The sequence below is a fragment of the Trypanosoma melophagium genome, assembly GCF_022059095.1.
Source record: "Trypanosoma melophagium isolate St. Kilda chromosome Unknown ctg9segment0, whole genome shotgun sequence".
NCBI lineage: Eukaryota > Euglenozoa > Kinetoplastea > Trypanosomatida > Trypanosomatidae > Trypanosoma > Trypanosoma melophagium.
In genome coordinates, this window is record NW_027125194.1 from 789,106 (window position 1) to 807,598 (window position 18,493).

At 38.4% G+C, this 18,493-nt stretch overlaps 5 protein-coding genes across 6 annotated transcripts; all 5 read left to right on the forward strand.

The window, feature by feature from the left end:
- Positions 1–333: 333 nt before the first annotated feature.
- On the forward strand, positions 334–1,236 carry LSM04_001286 (uncharacterized protein; the record flags this gene model as incomplete). The annotated part of the gene is made up of 1 exon (XM_067333034.1): positions 334–1,236. The coding sequence occupies one exon, from the start codon at positions 334–336 to the stop codon at positions 1,234–1,236; it is 903 nt and encodes a 300-aa protein (XP_067185550.1).
- Positions 1,237–2,074: 838 nt separating this feature from the next.
- On the forward strand, positions 2,075–8,833 carry LSM04_006736 (uncharacterized protein; the record flags this gene model as incomplete). Of its 2 annotated transcripts, XM_067333035.1 has the most annotated exons (2): positions 2,883–2,891; positions 3,005–8,833. In XM_067333035.1, the coding sequence occupies 2 exons, from the start codon at positions 2,883–2,885 to the stop codon at positions 8,831–8,833; spliced, it is 5,838 nt and encodes a 1,945-aa protein (XP_067185780.1). The 2 variants fall into 2 exon arrangements, with proteins under 2 accessions (XP_067185781.1, XP_067185780.1); XM_067333036.1 differs by having other exon boundaries at positions 2,075–8,833.
- A 594-nt stretch (positions 8,834–9,427) lies between these two features.
- LSM04_001868 (uncharacterized protein) lies at positions 9,428–11,422 on the forward strand (the record flags this gene model as incomplete). The annotated part of the gene is made up of 1 exon (XM_067333037.1): positions 9,428–11,422. The coding sequence occupies one exon, from the start codon at positions 9,428–9,430 to the stop codon at positions 11,420–11,422; it is 1,995 nt and encodes a 664-aa protein (XP_067185582.1).
- A 703-nt stretch (positions 11,423–12,125) lies between these two features.
- On the forward strand, positions 12,126–14,603 carry LSM04_002197 (uncharacterized protein; the record flags this gene model as incomplete). Its single annotated transcript, XM_067333038.1, has 1 exon — positions 12,126–14,603. One exon carries the CDS (start codon positions 12,126–12,128, stop codon positions 14,601–14,603), a length of 2,478 nt encoding a protein of 825 aa, XP_067185598.1.
- Positions 14,604–15,502: 899 nt separating this feature from the next.
- LSM04_004963 (uncharacterized protein) lies at positions 15,503–17,350 on the forward strand (the record flags this gene model as incomplete). The annotated part of the gene is made up of 1 exon (XM_067333039.1): positions 15,503–17,350. The coding sequence occupies one exon, from the start codon at positions 15,503–15,505 to the stop codon at positions 17,348–17,350; it is 1,848 nt and encodes a 615-aa protein (XP_067185707.1).
- Between the last annotated feature and the right edge of the window lie 1,143 nt (positions 17,351–18,493).

The window sequence follows — 18,493 nt, forward strand, 5'->3', positions numbered from 1 at the left end:
ATGTGTGTGTGTGTTGTATGGTGATGCTAATTGGATTCGTCTTGTACTATTCCTATACTTTTTATTTTATTTGTGTGATGTTTGCAGAGTGTTATCCCTTTTTTTTTCCTAATTGTTCTTTTATTTTCTCTTTTCTTCTACAGTGTACGTTAGAAGGGGGAAATAATAGATACAGAGAGAGAGATTACAAAGACTCAATAAACCACGTGTAGAGTAGATCCATTCTCACTATATATATATATATATATATATATATATATATATAATTTATTTATTTATTTATTTATTTATTTATTTATTTATAATCTCTCTGAAAACGAAGTATTCCGCATAATGGTTCCAAAACAATCTCAACAAGGTTCACAGCGAACACTATGGAGACAACCCTCTCACACAACCACCACAACTCGACAGCGAGAACGACCAGCAACAACAACAACGGTATTAACATCAAGGCCATTGAATGTTCCATCACGCGGATTGCGGGGCGCAAAGCCAACAACAACACTACAAAAACAAAAGGAATCACTTCAATCAAAGACAAGAAAGAAAACGGAATATGAAGAAAAGTATGAAGAATCCTTAGCCCAATTGGCACTATTACAGCAGAAATTAGAACAACAAACCCTTGTTGCGATGCAGTTGGAACGTAATATGTTGGAGTATTATTATGCAAATAGTATATCATTTGAAGGCTATGATGGAGAACAAGTCCCGCAGCAGAACAGTATTTCACATCATTATTACTTTTCCAGTTTAATTTCAAAGGCCAGACGTGAACGTCGTGAACGACGGGCTCGTGAGGAACAATTACTACAAGAAGAACAACGTCGTGTGGAGAGTGTGATAGAAGATATTCAAACTCGCATTATTCACGGTTCCCTCGCAGAGGAACGATCTATAGTGGCAGAAGCCGAAAAAGAATTAACTCTTCTCCAGCAACATCTTACAGAGAAATTAGAGGAGGGAAAGGCATGTCAGGCATCTTTGCTGCAAGAACAGAATAGAGAGAAGGAATTGCAACAGGAACGTATAGAGAGTGAGAAGCGAATTCAACAATTAGAAGAGGAAAAGCAACAGCAAATGGAGAATGTAGATATCACACGTGTGCAGTTAGAGAAGCATCGTGAGGAACTAGCAGTAGCGCAGGCGGAACTGCGTAAGAGAGAAGATGTAGTCGCAGAGTTGAGAGAAACAATTGTGCGACTCACACGTAAACGTAAACAACGTGAGTGAAATTAATACATATAAAATATTACATGAGTTTTACGTATGTGCTTGAAATCTTTGATACCTTTTATTATTATTATTATTATTATTATTATTATTATTATTATTATTATTATTATTATTATTATTATTATTATTATTATTCACTCACATTGCTTCTTTATCTCTGTATTACAGCTCTATCAGTTATTATTATTTAGATGCACAAATAGGGTACTACTACTACTATTATTATTAATTTAGTATGTCTCTATGTCTTTTTTTATTCTTCTTTCTTATATTCTCTATAGTTGTATGTGTGTAAATGTGTGCCTTGCCATCTTGACTTTATTTTTCCTAATGCTTTCTCCTATTACTTTTTCTATTGTACTAACTCTTGTAGTCCTTGAGTTATTTTTTTATTTAAATAATATATATCTGCTGTTTTTATAAACTTGCTTCTCTGGCTTCTTCTTTTTTTCTTATTGAGACTGTCTGTCTGTGTAAAGAAGAAGGGGGAAAATAAAATCTTAAGGAGAAGAAAAAGGGGGAAAAGTAACGAACAAACAAAGAAAAAACAATCCATACATACAGACAAGGAGAAGAGAAGAGAAGAGAGCAAGGAAAGAAGGGGAAAGAAGAAAGAAAAGAGCAGTAATACCGTGTGTGTACGTTTGTTTTTCAGAACTCAACACCATAATTCCTTTACTTTTCTGACTCTACAGTGTAATAATTCACACACAAACACACGTACAGATAAACATTAAACACGAGTGATTTACACGAAGAGGAATAACGCAAAAAGAATATAACAAAAAGAACGAAAGAAAGAGAAGAAAAGAAATTCTCACATTATCACATAATAATGAGTGCTGATAACATCCTTCTCCAAAAAATTAGCAGTGCCTGTCGTGATGACCGTATTTGTGCGGCAGTGGCCTCTGAAGTTAAAACATACTTTTCTACGCCATTTAAACGAAGTCATGTGAATCCAACTGCAGGAATGGCCACTACGGGATTTGGTACTACTACTACTACTACTACTAATACGAATACAAATACAAATACTGTTAATACTTCTACAACGTCTGGTTTTACTGGTATGCCCACAACTGGTCCTCCTCTTACTGGAGCAGCAGCTACTACTAATACTACTACATTTGGTATGGGTGGTGGCATTGGTACAACTGGATTTGGTGGATTCTCTTCATCCTCTCATACACAACAACAACAACAGCAACAGCCACTTTCACTGTTGAGTGCTGTAGGAGAGAGTTCTGTTGCGCAGGTTGGTGTGATGGATGCATTAAACGAAAATGTATCAAAGGCCCGATTAATGTTGACGCTTCTCACATTTTGTGGAGAACCGGAACGGTTAATTGGTATTAACGACGCTATTGCAGCTGTGGCCTCAACTGCTGCGGCTGGAATTGTGCAGTTTATCAAGACAGAAATGTCCTCCAGTGCACAGTCGCTATTAGGTCATACACAGGCCGCTTCTATATTCACATCGCATGGAAAGTCCAATGCCATTCTCCTCGCCGCACAGTGTCTTCTTTTACTCACTCGTTACTTTCAAATGCAACGATCGTTGGTGCAAGATTTGTGTGGATTGATAGAACTTCTTTTGGAGGAAGTACGTCGAAATACACATAGTGGTGTTGTAAACTCAAATGCATTTCGTCAACATCCTTCCACCGCTGGTATTTGCGCAGTAACGTGGCTTGTAACAGTGTCCATAACAAATACATTGGCGGTATGGCGTAAACTTCGCGATGTTTCTGGTGAAGTAAAGGCAAACGTGTTAATTCACTCTAATGTTGCTTCTGAATTAGAAGAATGGCTTTTGAGGTTACGTACTAAGTTTGAACGCGTGCAACCAACGGGTTCATTTGCTTTCTCTGGTACTGGACATCGTGTAGGAGAATATCAACAGCAACAACAATATGATCCTACTTTTCATACGTATAATGGACAACATGGTCGCTCCTTGTCTATTGTAGAAGGTTATATAAGTATGATTGTACTATCTATTGGTGTATTTTTATCAGGAAAAGATTGTGAACGGGGAATGGAAAAGGTAGTGGAATCCTTTATAGGTGATCGCTGTCAATCCCCAAATACATTATACCGAGGTAAAGCCATGAAATTCTTTGTACAATTAGCCCCAGTACAGGCTACATTGGTTATTCCCGCCGAGTCTATTTACATTATTCCATATGAAATAGCAGCCTATATGTTTGATGAAATGCTTCCCGCCATCAAACATGTTGCCGATATGGATGTTCGCTCATGTGTACGTTATTTAGAAGCCTTACAAGCGAGCACAGATGTATTGCATTATGATAGGAATGGAATTACAGGAACCGGATCTCTTTCCACAGGAGGAGGCGGAGGAGATCTTCAACAACATGGTATAGATATGGCAGCATATGAATTAGAAGAACCCTTCTTATCAGAGACGGCACATATTCTACAAGCTCTTACGGTATGCCTGGAGAATCTTCCTTCATCTGTACTTAATCCTGATATGGATTCCGACTGTGCGGTAACGTTTTTTATATTTAAAAACTGTGTCACGCACATGCGATCGGTATTTCGAACACAACGACCAAATACATTATGGGAACCATACACGTTAAAACTTGTATCCCGGTTTTTAGATGTATTAGCTATGATTGGACGAAATCCACAATACACAGAACGTGTGGTGGTACTATTTAGTGAAATGCAGGTGGATTGTACAGAATTGCAGTGGTCGTCGCTTATTGGACAAGCTCAGGAGTGTGCGGGTGTTAACGGAAGTATTTCTTCCTTATTAACACTTGATGTTGGCGGTACTGCAAATAGTATTGGTAGTGGTGGATCTTTTGCTACATTAAGAAAACAACAAGGAACTACTACTACTCCTACTACTAATAATAATAATAATAATAATATTAATAATAATTGTACTGGATCAAGACATCGTCAATTTACAACCGAGTACTTGTTAGAAAAACAACAAGGATATGTTTCTAGTCTGTTTATATTACTACGTCAAATGATAACCCATCCACTTATTCGAGAACAGATGCGACAATATATTACATTAGGAACAGCTTTAGAATTTCTCTTTGCTCCTCGACTCTCACAGGCTGTATTGGGGAAAACACTTTCATTGATTGCTTCACTCATCACGAGTAAAGAGGAAGCATCACAAGTGTGGACTTTTCTTGAAGAAAATCATCTTCTTCGTCCAGCTGGAGATGGTACGGTTACAAGAACACCAAAGAGACCTAACATATTAGGAAGAACAAATAATCAAATAAATGATAACAGAGAAGTTAATGAAGATGTTACAGTTGTGACTACTGTAGAAGCCCGATCTTTACTTGGACATTGTCAATATGAATGTCATCAGGCTACGTATAGTATTACTATAGGCTTTTTAGATTTAATGATTGCTATGTTTAAATATCATGTACCTTTGGTTTCACAGATTCCAACATATACGTTAGTCATACGATTTATTGCAGAAGAAATATTTCGTGGTGTACTAAGACGTTTCTTTTCATCTATTAATGAACGTTATACTGTAGCTGCATTAGCGGCAGCTGCCCTAAACCGGGCTCTTTCTCTACGTTTGCCATTTACTACAAATAATAGTATGATTCCCTTTACAGTTGTTATGGCATGCTCAAAAGCTCCAGCCGATGTATTAGGAGAAGCATTGGAAATTATTTATGAATCTTCTACATCCCCAAATGAACTTCTCAGTTATCAACGAGCAGCAGTTCGTCAATGTTTAGCTCTCTTAGAGACAGCTATTACTATAAAAAATAAACAAGGATTGGATAATTTATTTACCTTTGATGCAAGGACAGCAAGTAATACAGAACTTGCTTCTCAATTACTTCCTTTAAGCGCTTCTTCAGATTGTTTATTAGCCAGAAAAGCTTTACAATTATTATTATTACTTCCTCATTCTACACTTAGTGAAGCGGCAAGACATTGGTTTAGTAGACCAGATGCATTAGAAATGGTGATTACACCTTTTGTAGCCTCTCTTTCTGTAAAAGCTGTAAGTAATCCTATTATTCACGTACCACCTGCTCTTGCCGTATTAGATCACGATGAAGTACAATTTATGCTACCACATGCTGAAGTAGAAACAAAATCACTTATTTTAGATCTTCTTATTAAGCATGCAGCAGATCCACAAACTTCTATTACTTCTTGGCTTTGTGGTTATCCATTATATGGTGGTTCAACATCTGCAGAGTTATTACTTGGGTATTGTTTAGATCCTGTGATTATGGGTGCTAATAGTAGAGAAGTAGAGGAAACTTATCCACATATTGCTGTTAAATATGTAAAACTTTTATATCTTCTTTCTGCGAATCCTTCTCTCAGTACACCGAGTCTTCATCGTTTAATGAAACGACGGGGAAATGATGAAATGTTTTATGTCTTACAAGCCCTTCGACCTAATCACTGTTCGCCCCTTATTATGAGTAAATATGCATTTGTGTTGAAACTCCTAGCGCTTGATATTTTTAACATTGGAACGAAAACCCCAGAAGAATTAAATGGATCCTCATCGCTCTTAACATCTAATTCCGGTTTAGTGGAACTTTTATTTCTACTTCTCCAAGCCTCTACCCATACTTCTCTCGGTACGAATGAATTAACGGTAAATGAGGGTTATGATACTGGGATTGCAGAGGACTTTGCCCAATGGCCATTACTTTGTTTAAAGTCCCTTCCATCATTTCCAACTAATTGTATGGCTCCAGGTGGGGCAGAGCGTTATATATATCGTGCCGCCGATGATATTCCACAATATTCAATTCCGTTAATATTTGAAGCCCTACAGAAAGAAAGTGTAATAGATAAACAGAAAAGTTTATCCCCACTGGAGTTAAAAGAACAACTTAGGGTATTTGTTAAGGCAAATGAATGTCTTGCAGTCTATGCTGGTGGGGTACAATTTATAGATGGTTGGTGTAATTTAGCCAATATCGCAGTAACAATGATGATGGAAAGTATATCGAGTGAACGATTGGTGTATTTGGCGCAATGCATGTTAGAAGCTATGCAAATGACATCCTCTCTGACTATAGCCGCACAGGAACAAATCGTGTTAAAACTCAGTGAAACCCTCGCCACCGTTATGACACAATTGAAACGACGAATCATGTTAAATGGAGGTAATAGTAGGAAATTTATACATTCGTATCATCGTCAGGAATTAGGTAATAATGTTGTTAAATTAAATAGTGGAAATGAGACAGAGATAATGGATACTTCACTTTCTATGTCACAACGTAAACGTGTAAATGGAACAGGACTTTCCCAAACGACAACTCTTATACCCATGACCAAAACAAATATTTCCGTATCTAGTGAAGGGACTAGACGTGGAACTAAGAGAAACTTGGGAGGAACTCTTATAGTAAGTGGACAAGAAGTATCAGGAATAATTGGGAGATCATTAGCGAATACAGAAAGTTTACAATTATTAAAATCTTTATTAATTACAACTGTTCAATGGGGACCTCGTGTACCTTTAGCACGACAACATTTTTATAATGCCATTATGTTATTTCTTGGTATTCCTAGTGTTTCTGTAGATGATATTGCACTTCAACGACACTATAGTGCTCTTTTTAATGTTATTGTACAAGATATATCCGCAACTGCTTCTGTTAGTTGGAATGGAAATAAACCTGTTGCTTTATGTCTTCTCAGTCAATTATTACATTTATCTCCTTCATTGTGTGAAATGCTGTGTGTTCCTTCTTCATCCGGTGATGGTGCGAGTCCTCAATTAATGACATGTATTATGAGTGCTTTTCAAACTGTAGATGAATCTATTTCAGCCTTTTTTGCACATGGAGCTACTGAAGTTGCTTCACTTTTATGGACTGTACAAATTGTATTTGATTTACTAATGATCGTTTCTCAACAACATGCTATTCAATTATTACACATTAATGCCTTATCGCATTGTATGACTATGAAAGTATGGAAAACGAGTGCACGGGTTATGTTAGGACATATAAATAATACATCTGATACTTCAATCTATGGATTAGAAGATATTGAAATTTATAAAGAAGTAATAAAAAGTTTTCTTCTTTCTACCACACGATGGTTTAATGTATTATTATCTACAGTAAACAACTCTGAATCAGTTATTATGTCTATTGCTGAATTTATTCGTGCTAATCAATATCTATTTCAAACTGTTTTAAGTTCACCATTTGTTGGTTCTCATCAACGACACGTTAATTCATTAACTCTTGATCTCATGAGTGAGATTGGTGGGTTATTATACCGGTTAGCATGTTCCTCGCTTGTGGATGAATGCCGTACGCTAGTTCATGCATTTGCATTACCGGATTTACTTGTACTTCTAACAAAGATTGAATTTATTGATAGTTGTATATTTGTACCATATCCAACTGAAAAAACAACAACAGCTGCAGAAACAACGAAAACAACAACAACAACACAAACAATACCAGCAGTAACAACAGGAAAAACAACAACAGCAACTCCAGTCGTAGTAAACCAAACTGGAGGTTCTCTCCCTTCATCTCGTCAACGTCAATTGTTAGCCTCAGCCACGCAGAACATACTAATGTTTGTTCTCCGTGCTGAAAATGTGGTTTCTCTCTTGTCTGCATGGGGAGAGAATCCAGCAGCAGCAGCAACAACAACAAATAGAAGCGATGAGGAACCACCACATTTAATGGATGATGCACGAAACAAAGTTCTCATTCTAACCGTTACAGGACAAGTAGTCTCTATTATGGAGAATTTATATAATTCACAAATATTGCAAGCGACACACTTTTCTCCTTATTTAATTGGACTTCATTGTCTTGTTCTCTTATTACATGCTTTTCTACTCACAGATCGCGCTTCCCAGATGAAGAATGCTACGAGTCAATGGAGTTCTATTGTACATACTTTGGAAGAAGCTCAACGGGTTGTTAATTTATGGAAAGATTTTCAATCCGATTATACAAAAGGTCTACGCGTTAAGCGAACAGGAACACGTTGGAGTGTTATGGCACCATCTGTTAGTAATCAATCTATTTATCCAGCGATACAATCCTCCCCGCATAATGTCAGTCGTAGTACAATGGTGTATAATAATAATAATAATAATAATAATAATAATAATAAAACACTTGATGGCACTATTCCTATGGCCGATGGTACACTTCGACCATTAGACATCTCAACACCAGCAGGACTCGGTCAAGGTATAAATAGTCAATTAGATCAAAGTTACACCAATGTACTTTCTACTGTTAGTCTCGCAGCTGCAGGAACCGTAATGAAGCACCCAAGTGCCATGATGGATGCCACTTCGATGGCACTAAACAACACCACCACATCAACAACAACAAGACGACGAGTTCCACAATCGTCTATTATTATTAAAAATGCAGATGTTTCTATTGGGGCGTTGGTGGAAGTTAGTCGTCGTAATAATGAACTGGTGGAAGGAGATGAGGCGACTTTGCCTGTAAATCCACTATGGGATGAGGTGTTGTTGATGGAATCGTTATTGCGACAGGTGAAGGTGGCTATTTCAAACGCGCTACGATCTGCCGCGCGTACGTAAAAAAAAAAAACGAGAAAAAGAGAGATGTAATAAAGGTAATCAAATTTTGAAATAAAATAGAGAATGGGAATAATTAAAAGAAAAGAGAAGTATGATAAGAGAAACGGAGAACGAAGAAAAAAAAAGAGAGAGAGAAAGAAAAAAATGGAAAGAAAAAGAAAGAAAGAAACAATAGAGGTGTAATACTCTGTGTATAGGTGGTGGGGTGAGAATTACTTAAACGTATTTGATTTTTTCTTTTTTACTTAAATTTAGCTATTCGTCGCATAATTAACATAGAAGTTCTTTTATTTCTTGCTTCGTCGTTTACTCAACTTGATTCTCAGAGCAGCAGCAGATACGCAGGGAGTGAGTATAACTATATCAGCCCTTATTTATATGTATATGTTTAAGTATAAATGTGTTTTTTTTTTCTTATTTTTTCTTCTGCACTCCCACTTTTTTGATCATTTTGATCTTTTTTTCTTATTTTTTTTTTTCTGACGTCGTGTAAAAGGGAACAATTCGAAAAATATTCCTTTTAAAGTTGTTAAGAAAAAAAAAGATAGAAAAGAACAAATCTCTGCGTTGGTAATAAAAATAAAAAATAAAAAAATGAATTCAGCTACCCAAGACGCAGTAGAAACACTTCGGCAGCTGCAAAAACTTTCTAGGGAACTTCAACCCGTTAAAACAGCATTAGCCGCTATTATAAAACGAGAACAGACGAATCCTAATCCATCGGCAGCGGCCAATTCATTGGAAAAGGTGGCATTACGTGTATCGGAAGTATCTCGAAAGTATAGTGCCTTTTTTCATCGAATGTCATTTCTCTTGGAGTGTGAATTGCCACAACAACAACGTATGATCCCTCTCTTAGAGACTATTGATACAAATGAAGATAATAATAGTAGTAGTAGTAATAATATTAATAATAGCAGTAATGGTGGTGGTGGTGTTCCCTCTAATGGTTGTATAAAGAAGAATAATAGTGCTATGAATTACTTTCAATACGTTTGCTCTCCAAGTATTCCACATATTCTAGAACCTGAAAATTTTCGTATGGTACAAGAACGAATTAATATTCAAATGGAAGTTATAAATTATTTGATTGCTACGGAACGATTTCACTTAGCGCGTCATGTTGTAGAATCTTATGGACTTCCACTTTTTTGGTTTCCTAGACTTGTCTCACTAGCACTTCCTGTTCTACCACCTATTAAAGGCAGTAATCATTCGGGTGAAGAAAAGGGAAGAAATTCAGAATCACCAGCCTCAAATTTTGTCTCACCTTATCTTGCCTTTTCTAAACCAGAAGAAAAATGTCCATTATCTTCTTCTAATATTGTGGCACCAGAACATATTGCTATTCAGTGTATTGAATCTAAACACTCTGTAACAGAAGCCATTACGTACTGTGAAGAACGGCTTTTACCTGCATTAGAAGGTATTGATATAATGAGACGTCCAAAAATAAATGAACTTTTATATGATCTTTTGGCAGATCTTCATGCTACTAGGTTATTACAAATATTTCGAGATGGTCGAACAGAACAACAAGAGATTGTTCATTATATTGCTGCTCATATTTTACCTCACGCCACACGGAGACCTCACTTTGCACAAACAGTTATTAATGCTGTTACTCTTCAAAATGAACCGTATAGTAGAGAAAAATCATCTGAAGAACCATCTACAGATAATAATAATAATAATAATAATAATAATAATAATAATAATAATAATAATAATAATAATAATATAGATCAACATTCTATGGCACCTAAAAGTAAAAATGCAACTTTAAAAAAAAAAGAAGAAGCTATGCGATTAGTAGCTTCTATGATGTCAGTTGAAGGTTATCATAAACTTGCCGTTTCATTCCATAGGGTAGCTATATTGGTAGGTTCCCAGATTCTTTCTGTAAGTGAGGCTATTGACAGACGACAACAGTTTTTATCCGATGGAGAAGGTGTGGCTACTTCTTCCTGCGATGGTGACTGGCCACACACACTGCCTGATCTTGTCACCCGTGTAGTGGCAACTTCTATTTTTCTTAAAGATGATTACTTTGATCGAATGGTGCTTGAACGATCGAACAGTATTACTAATACTACTACTACTACTACTAATAATAATAATAATAATAATAATAATAATAATAATTCCACACCGCATATATCACCTATTCCCGTCAGTCATCTAAACACACAGTCTGGTTCATCCACGTTTGATGAGACTGTTATGACGGTTCTTGAAGAGGCGCTTAGTACTCTTACCGATTCACGTCAACGTGGTGAGGCCGGACGCTCTGCAGCTCCACTTACCGCAGAGGATCTTCTTATTGCAGGCGAACGTTGGAGTAATGATGTTTTGTTTATTAAACGACCCACTCGCTTCTACTGCTATCTCACCAAGGAGTGCATGGATGGGGGTAGAAGTGATAACTATCCCGTTGTATTGCCTAATGGGACTGTGCTATCGAAGTTTGCCGTGGCGCAGTGTCTTGTGCAGAAGGGAGAGGGAGATAATCAGATATTAATGGTGGTGTGCCCACGAACAAAGGAAGAGTATGCGGTCTCACAGGTGAAGAGAATATTTGTGACGTAAAGAAGTGAGGAAAAATAAAAATAAAAAAAGAGTGATTCAGAGCGACAGAGAGAGTGAGATACAAAGAAAGAAAGAGTGGTTGTAGTGCATTTAAATGAAAAGAGGAGTGTACCTTTTGCTTATTGTCTGCGTTTCGCACAACTACTACACCTCTGAAGTATTTGAGATGATTTTGGGGTTTTTTTTTTACTTCTGGTCGTGATGGGAAGGGTTTGGTTATTTTTCTGTTTATTTTCGTTAATGATATCTGCGTTCATTCACCTTTTTTTTTGCAGTTCTTTTCTTTTACTTTTATTGTTTTCTTATTAATTTCTTGCTACGAAAGGATGTGAATTGCTCATGCGCTTGACGGCTCGGGTTTTCTTTGTTTACTCCAAAAAAAAAGGTTTATGGTAGCAATGCAACCTGGAAATAAAACAAAAACGTCCCTACCGTGTACATAGAAAATTACACTATGATTTTATAAATATTCATGTGTTGTTGTCTTTATGCATAATACTATTTTTTTCTTTTCGTTTTCTTTTTTACCACTTTGTGTCTCCAATTATACAAAAATAGTATAGTGGCTTTCTTTTCTTTTCCCCTCATATATATATATATATTTCGATCAGATCGATAGATAACCCTTTCACTTAGTAGAGGGGAGATCAGGCAAAAAAAAACTAGTTACAGATTACAATTTATCTGTTCATGACTACGGATGATGTCTGGAAGCAATATGTACCGTGGTAGTATTGCGGTGCTAATGCAAGCCATTCTCACGCAAGCATGTCGGGCGATTTTAGCTTTTTCTCTCCTTAAACAACAACAAAAGTTCATGAATAAACGATTGTGTGCTATGGTACGTGCGTATGTATCAGAAGGGGAAGCATCATCCCTCATTGAAGGAACAGGAAAACATGCGCTTCTTACGGCGGTACATTTACTTTGTTGTGAGCAACGACCACATACAGCATGTCAACATCATAATGGAGAACTTGCTGCTGCTGTGAGTGCTATTTTAGAAGACTTTCCTCTACGTTCTAATATAATTACTGCACTAACAGGGTTTATAACGCGAAAATGGGAACATAGTGAAGTCTCTATTCATCGCTTACTTTCTTGTGCCGTATTGGTTGTTCCCAAACGTCACACTTTAACATCCTCCGTTTTAGATTATAGATCAGCTCCTATAGCATTATTAATGCATGTTTACCCTGAACTCGCAAATAGTGGACCTGTATCTGAAGTGAGTTGCGGTTGTACACATCAATGGTTTAGAGAAACACTTCCATTGTTATTGCTTTCGCTGACGATGGAACGACATGCAAAGATGTGGTGTAGAACTTCTATCTTATCACGTGCATTTGTACGATGGCGACAGCGTCATGGTATGTATCTTTTGCAGTCTCTTGCAGCAGGAAATTACTCCTTATCGCCTCCAATGGAAATATCTACGCAGGCACCAAGTACAGTAATGAGTAATCCTCGTGAAGAAAATTCTGTTCTTGTTCCTACTCTTGATGTTTCTTCGACACCTATTGGTGTTTCCGTTCCTGTTAATGTACCTGATTCTGCTACTATTTCTGGTACTGCTACTACTACTACTCTACCTACTGTACCAAACGTTTCTTGTGCATCTACGAATTCAGATGGTGTAGTAGGGATTGTACAGCAGAAGTCTGTTGAAAATTCAAATAAGAAATGTAAGATAGTGCAGCCAATACCAATCTCATTAAATACACCACTACCAATCGTAAATATAGAGAATAAAAAGACAGATACCGTTCAAAATGGGAGCCCAAATAAGAACAATAATAAGATGAGTAACGATAGAAAAATGCTAAAAGCATTTATTCTTCAGTGTGATCAACTAGCTGTAGAGCGTGTAAAGCGTAAAACATTCTTCTTTTGGCGTGATGTACGCCTCTTGCGGCGGCGACAACTGCAAGAACTCATACATAGATTTACTTTACGACAAAAACAAAAATGCTGGTTACTATGGAAACGTCAGTTAGCTTCTCATTTACTTCGTAGGAGGAGGGAATTAGCAGATGAAGAGTGTTCTATTTATATAGAACTCAAGAAGGAATCATTAAGACAATACGCCTTTTCATGCTGGAAACAAGCACATATGGTGAGACAATTTCGTCTACACACTTGTGGTTTCCGCGTTTTTTCCATGTGGCGACGTCATTTTTTATTTTCCCGTCATTCCCGTGGGGCGGCGTTGCCTTCCATCGCCTCCCGAGCGCTTGCACATCGTTGCCTTTTGCATTGGCGACTGGCGCGTCTTCGCCGGTTGGCGGACCGCCGATTTCTGCGGGTTTTTCTTCTCCGGCTGCGGCGGCGACTTTCCGGGCGGGCGGCGGTCCGTCGATCACTGCGGGCGGCGGCCTTCGCGCGGGGAGTTTTGGTCCGCCGGCGGGTCCTCGAGAAGTGGCGGGCCGCGTGGGGGTCCCACCGCCGCCTCAGCGCCGCCGCCGCCCGAAGAGAGCGCCGGACCGCCGCCCGCGTCCTGCAGAAATGGCGATTGTTCACTCGGCGGCGAGTCTTTGTGGCCGCCAGACAAAACACCACACGTCAATTGTTGTGGGAGCGCTGGAGGCGGCAGACGGAACTGCAGAGACGCCGGCGTTCGCAGCACGAGAGACACGCAGAGGCCATGTACGGCAGACGGCTGCTGCAAGGGGTGTGGAGGCGGTGGTGCCACAGGCACGAGAAGGCTCGGCTGCAGCAACAGCAGCAGGAAGTGATCACTTGGTTTGCCGCAAAGGGGCACGCAAACGCCTCGTTAGGGGTAAACTGTAGTTTTCCTGCTCCAATTGGGTCCGTGCATAACAATAGTAGTCATACTTTTCTACCCCAGCGTACGGTGGAGAAGAATGGTCTTTCCGTTTCTTTTGCCGATTTGAGGCGTAGTCCACCGCGAAAAGATCCTCTCGCGGTTATTAGGGCAGAACGACGTTTATTAAATGAAATGAAATCGCCTCAGTGGCAGAATATGGCACATTCACGTCTTTTCAATAACAGTAACAATAGTAACGCTACCAAGAGCTATTATCATCATCGCCGGGGAAAACAACATCAAGAAGAGGAATCAGAGTGGAAAAGAAAGGTTGAGGATAATACGATGGTTATTATGATGCCATCAGACGTGGAGGATGACAATTCACCATCCGTTGATAATAGTCGTCTCTAATCGTTGAAAAGACGAAGGAAAGAAAGAAAGTGGTGAATCATGAGGAATTTTAGGTGTGATTGATACCATTAATGATTCTTGATGACCTTTTAGACGACAAATTAATGTGCTTATTAGCATTGAATTTGAATTGTTCTTTCCTTATATTTTCTCATGTTGGGCATATGCCTATATTGTCTTTTTCCCCATTTCTTCTTGGTCTTTTTTTATTGTAAAGATTCACATGATTCTTTTTTTTTCTTTTGGTTATCTCACTCACTTAACCTGTCTGAGTCTGCCTAGCCCTCCTTAGCATTTGGAGGTGTTTTCTGCTTTTCTCTTGATTTTTTTTTGTTTGTGTTTTGAGAAATCTACTTCTTTTTTTTTCTGTCTTTTCTTTTTTTTTCCTGCATTATTTGCATTTAGTATTGCTCTGGACTACGTCACCAGAGCAACCATTTTTTTCTCCTTCTTTTGCGTGTTTTATTATTTTTATTTGGTGTGCTAGTGTTTTATTAATTGCGCTTAGTAGTTGTGTCTTGGTTCTCCTACACTACACATAGAAGTGAGTAGCAATACGAAGAGAAGTAAATCGAGGTAAAAAAAAAACTGAGGAAGGAACTTAGATTAAAACGTGAAATTCGGAGAGTTTTTTATTTCTAGGTTTCACAGTTCATTTGCCTTTGGAATTTTTTTTACATAGAATCACTCCGGATCGTTTATTTATCCTTATAGAGTAATTTTGTGGTTGTTGGACAGGTTCCTTTTATTATTATTATTTTTTTCAGCCGGCTTTATATATATATACATATATATATATATATATATATATATATTCTCACCGTGGTAACCTCCGTTGCTAAAGCAGTGATTTTCTTTGACTGCTCTGTTTGACCTTCTGCTTTCATCTCTCGTTACCCATGCGACGTTGTGTGGGAACGGCAGCTGTTGCAGCAGCTTCATCCGTTCATCCTGTCTGGCGTGGTAGTGTACAAGCGATGGGAGGTTTTGCGGTGTGGAATTCAATGTACTTCAACTCATCGTCAAAGTTCATTGGACGTAAAACAGGTGGATCGAAGAAAATCGGAGACGTCTTATCTTCTTCAGCAACATCAGGAGGAGGAACATCAACAGGGGCGGGAGGAGGAGATGCTGCAGCTGCAGCTGAAGAGCGGAGTACTACCAACAATAATACGACGACTTCTTCTTCTTGTACTGGGACAGCTGCTGCATCTAGAGACTCCGATGGACGAAAAAAACAACGTGATCGCTATGCACGAAAGTCTGTACGTAATTCCACTGAACGTGCTGCGGCATCTTCGCGAGGAAAAGAAAACACACACCTTCGTAGAGACTCCACTGGATCTGGAGGAAGAAAACGTGCTGTAGCAGCTGCCGCCGCTGCGGCAGCTGTTGCCACTGCTGACTCTGCCCATAATGAGGCGACGTTAATGGCGGAACGTGCAAGCATTACAAAACTCTTCATGGTCTCTGACTCCGTTGCCTCTATCTTCTGCGCACTTCCGCAGGACCAGCGTTCCATTGACAATTATCTCAAAGAAGTGGACCGCGCAGTTGTGCCTTCGGCGGCTGATGGCAACGCCGTGGACGGTGAAGAAGCGGCCCGGCATCAGGCGGCCTCCATCGCAATGCGGGAAATTGCCCAACGTGTACTATCAGAGGAAAGGGCTGATCACTCTCTGTGTATTCACGTACGGAATATGGAGCAGCTGGTACCACCACCGCATTTAATGCTGGATGTAGATAATAATAATAATAATAATAATAATAATAATAATAATAATAATACCACAGCAAGTCCGGCTGCGGGTGTTGTTTCTACAGATGCCTCGAAAAAGAAGACAGCAGATAATACTCGTCGTCGAGTTCCTTCAAAACGTGGTAGTAAGGCTACCACTTCTCCTCCTCCTCCTCCTACTATTGTTACTCCAATGGTAAGTGAAAAGTCAATGACTTTAGTTGAACGTGTTATGGCACTAAAAAAGTGGCAAGAGGAGGCGGCGAAAAAGGCCCGAGAGTCTCAGGAACGGTACAAGATACCAGATGATTACCACACCATCACACGTGTTCGCTTTCATGATCCGCACAAGGCGGATCTCACAGTTGTTCAAGGTTGTGGTGGGAGTAAGTCAGTGGTGGATGTTTTGTCAGCAATGAATCGCAATATGAAGCAGCAATCCAATGATGGAGCTGAAAAAAATATTTCTTCAGTTAACAATAGTAATAATAAAGAAATCAAAGAGCCCGCGGCAGCGCTGCTTTCCACACCATTTGCCCTTAAACCTTTGCTTTCCGTTGTGGCGAGTTGTATTCCACGGCGAGAGTCCTCACTGGGTTCACGATGTGGCGAAGAGGTATTTTTCAGTTCTCCGGCCTACACCTCAACCCGTCGACTGAAACGTCAGGAGTGTGGTGATACTCCTAGTACAAATTTCAATGGTACTATTGCAATGTCTTCATCTTCATCATTATCTTCTTCTTATTCTAAGATGCGTGAAGAGGAACTTCTGGCACGTCGGCTTCCACCCATGCCACGTTACACAACACGCGTGACAGTATTAGTGGAACACGACGAACTGCAGCCGGTGGATTTGTTGTCAATGGCAGAACGAAGCACAACACGTCGTGAAGAACGGGGCAAGTCATCATCAACAACAGCAACAGCAACAACAACAAAAATAGGTGGAAATGGTAAAAAGAAGAAGTGTCACATTTACTGCTTAATAGCAGATGGAGGTGAGTTCTAAAGAGAAGTAAGGGAAATAAATGAAGATAGCTGAGAATAGTATGGTGAAAGGACTCAAAAAACACAAGAAAAATCACACCTGAGAATAGAGTGAAGAATAAGGTGATAGATTGAGCAGTAATATGGATATTATTATTTTTTTTTCTTTCCCCTTCAATCTGAACTTTACCAGGGGGGACCGATGTACATAATGAACGTATACATATGTACAGACGTGTATTACCTCAATTTTTTTTCCTTTTACTTTTTTCCCGTGGTGTGACATTATCCTTACAAATAATTTTTCCACCTACTACCATTACTGTTGTTATTCCCTGTACCTCAATATTTTGAGTGAAACTTCTTTTTCCATTTCTTCAACCGAAAAGAAAATGAAACGAAATGAATAAAAATATTTAAAAAAAAATCAAGAAAAAATGGAAGATAATAAAAGCATAGAGCAAAGGAAAAAAAAACGCAAAAAATGACGTCCTTATTGTCAAATTATTTATCTGCGAGTGAACGCACGTATGTAATTGTACGTGTGTGTAAGTGTGTGTTCTTCTACACGCCGAGATAGTAGTAGTAAAGGGAAGGAAAGTCACACTAATTGAAAAAGAAAACCAGAAAAAGAATAGTGAAAATGTTATCCTGTTTTCCGCGTATGAATATTTTTCTTTTCCACCTTTATTAATTCACTTTAAGAACCAGTGAAGAGGGTATTGATGTTTTGTTCTTTTCATATTTGGGGGTGTGTTTATTTGGGTGTATAGAGGTATAATTTGTATGAATTGTTCTTTTGAATATTTGAAAGAATAATGTGTAAAGAAAAATCTATATTTTGAATACGTATTTTTCTCTTTTAAGTCAGGTATAAAAGGAAAAATAAGGAAGAATTATGTTAAATACGTAATTTGGGAGGAATAAAGAACAAAGTCAGCCAATATATATCTACAAAGATATCTTTTCTTTTATTAACCTTTTTTTCTTTCCTTATATATACAGTTAATATATATATATATATATATGTATAATTGTTGTTTTGTATTGTTTGGTGATTTAGTTTGATTGCCTTCTTTTGTTTTGTTCTTGCTACTTTTTTTATTTCGTTGTTTTGATTGCCGATGGAAGGAATAGGAGCTTTTTTTTAGTTCTTCTATTGTGT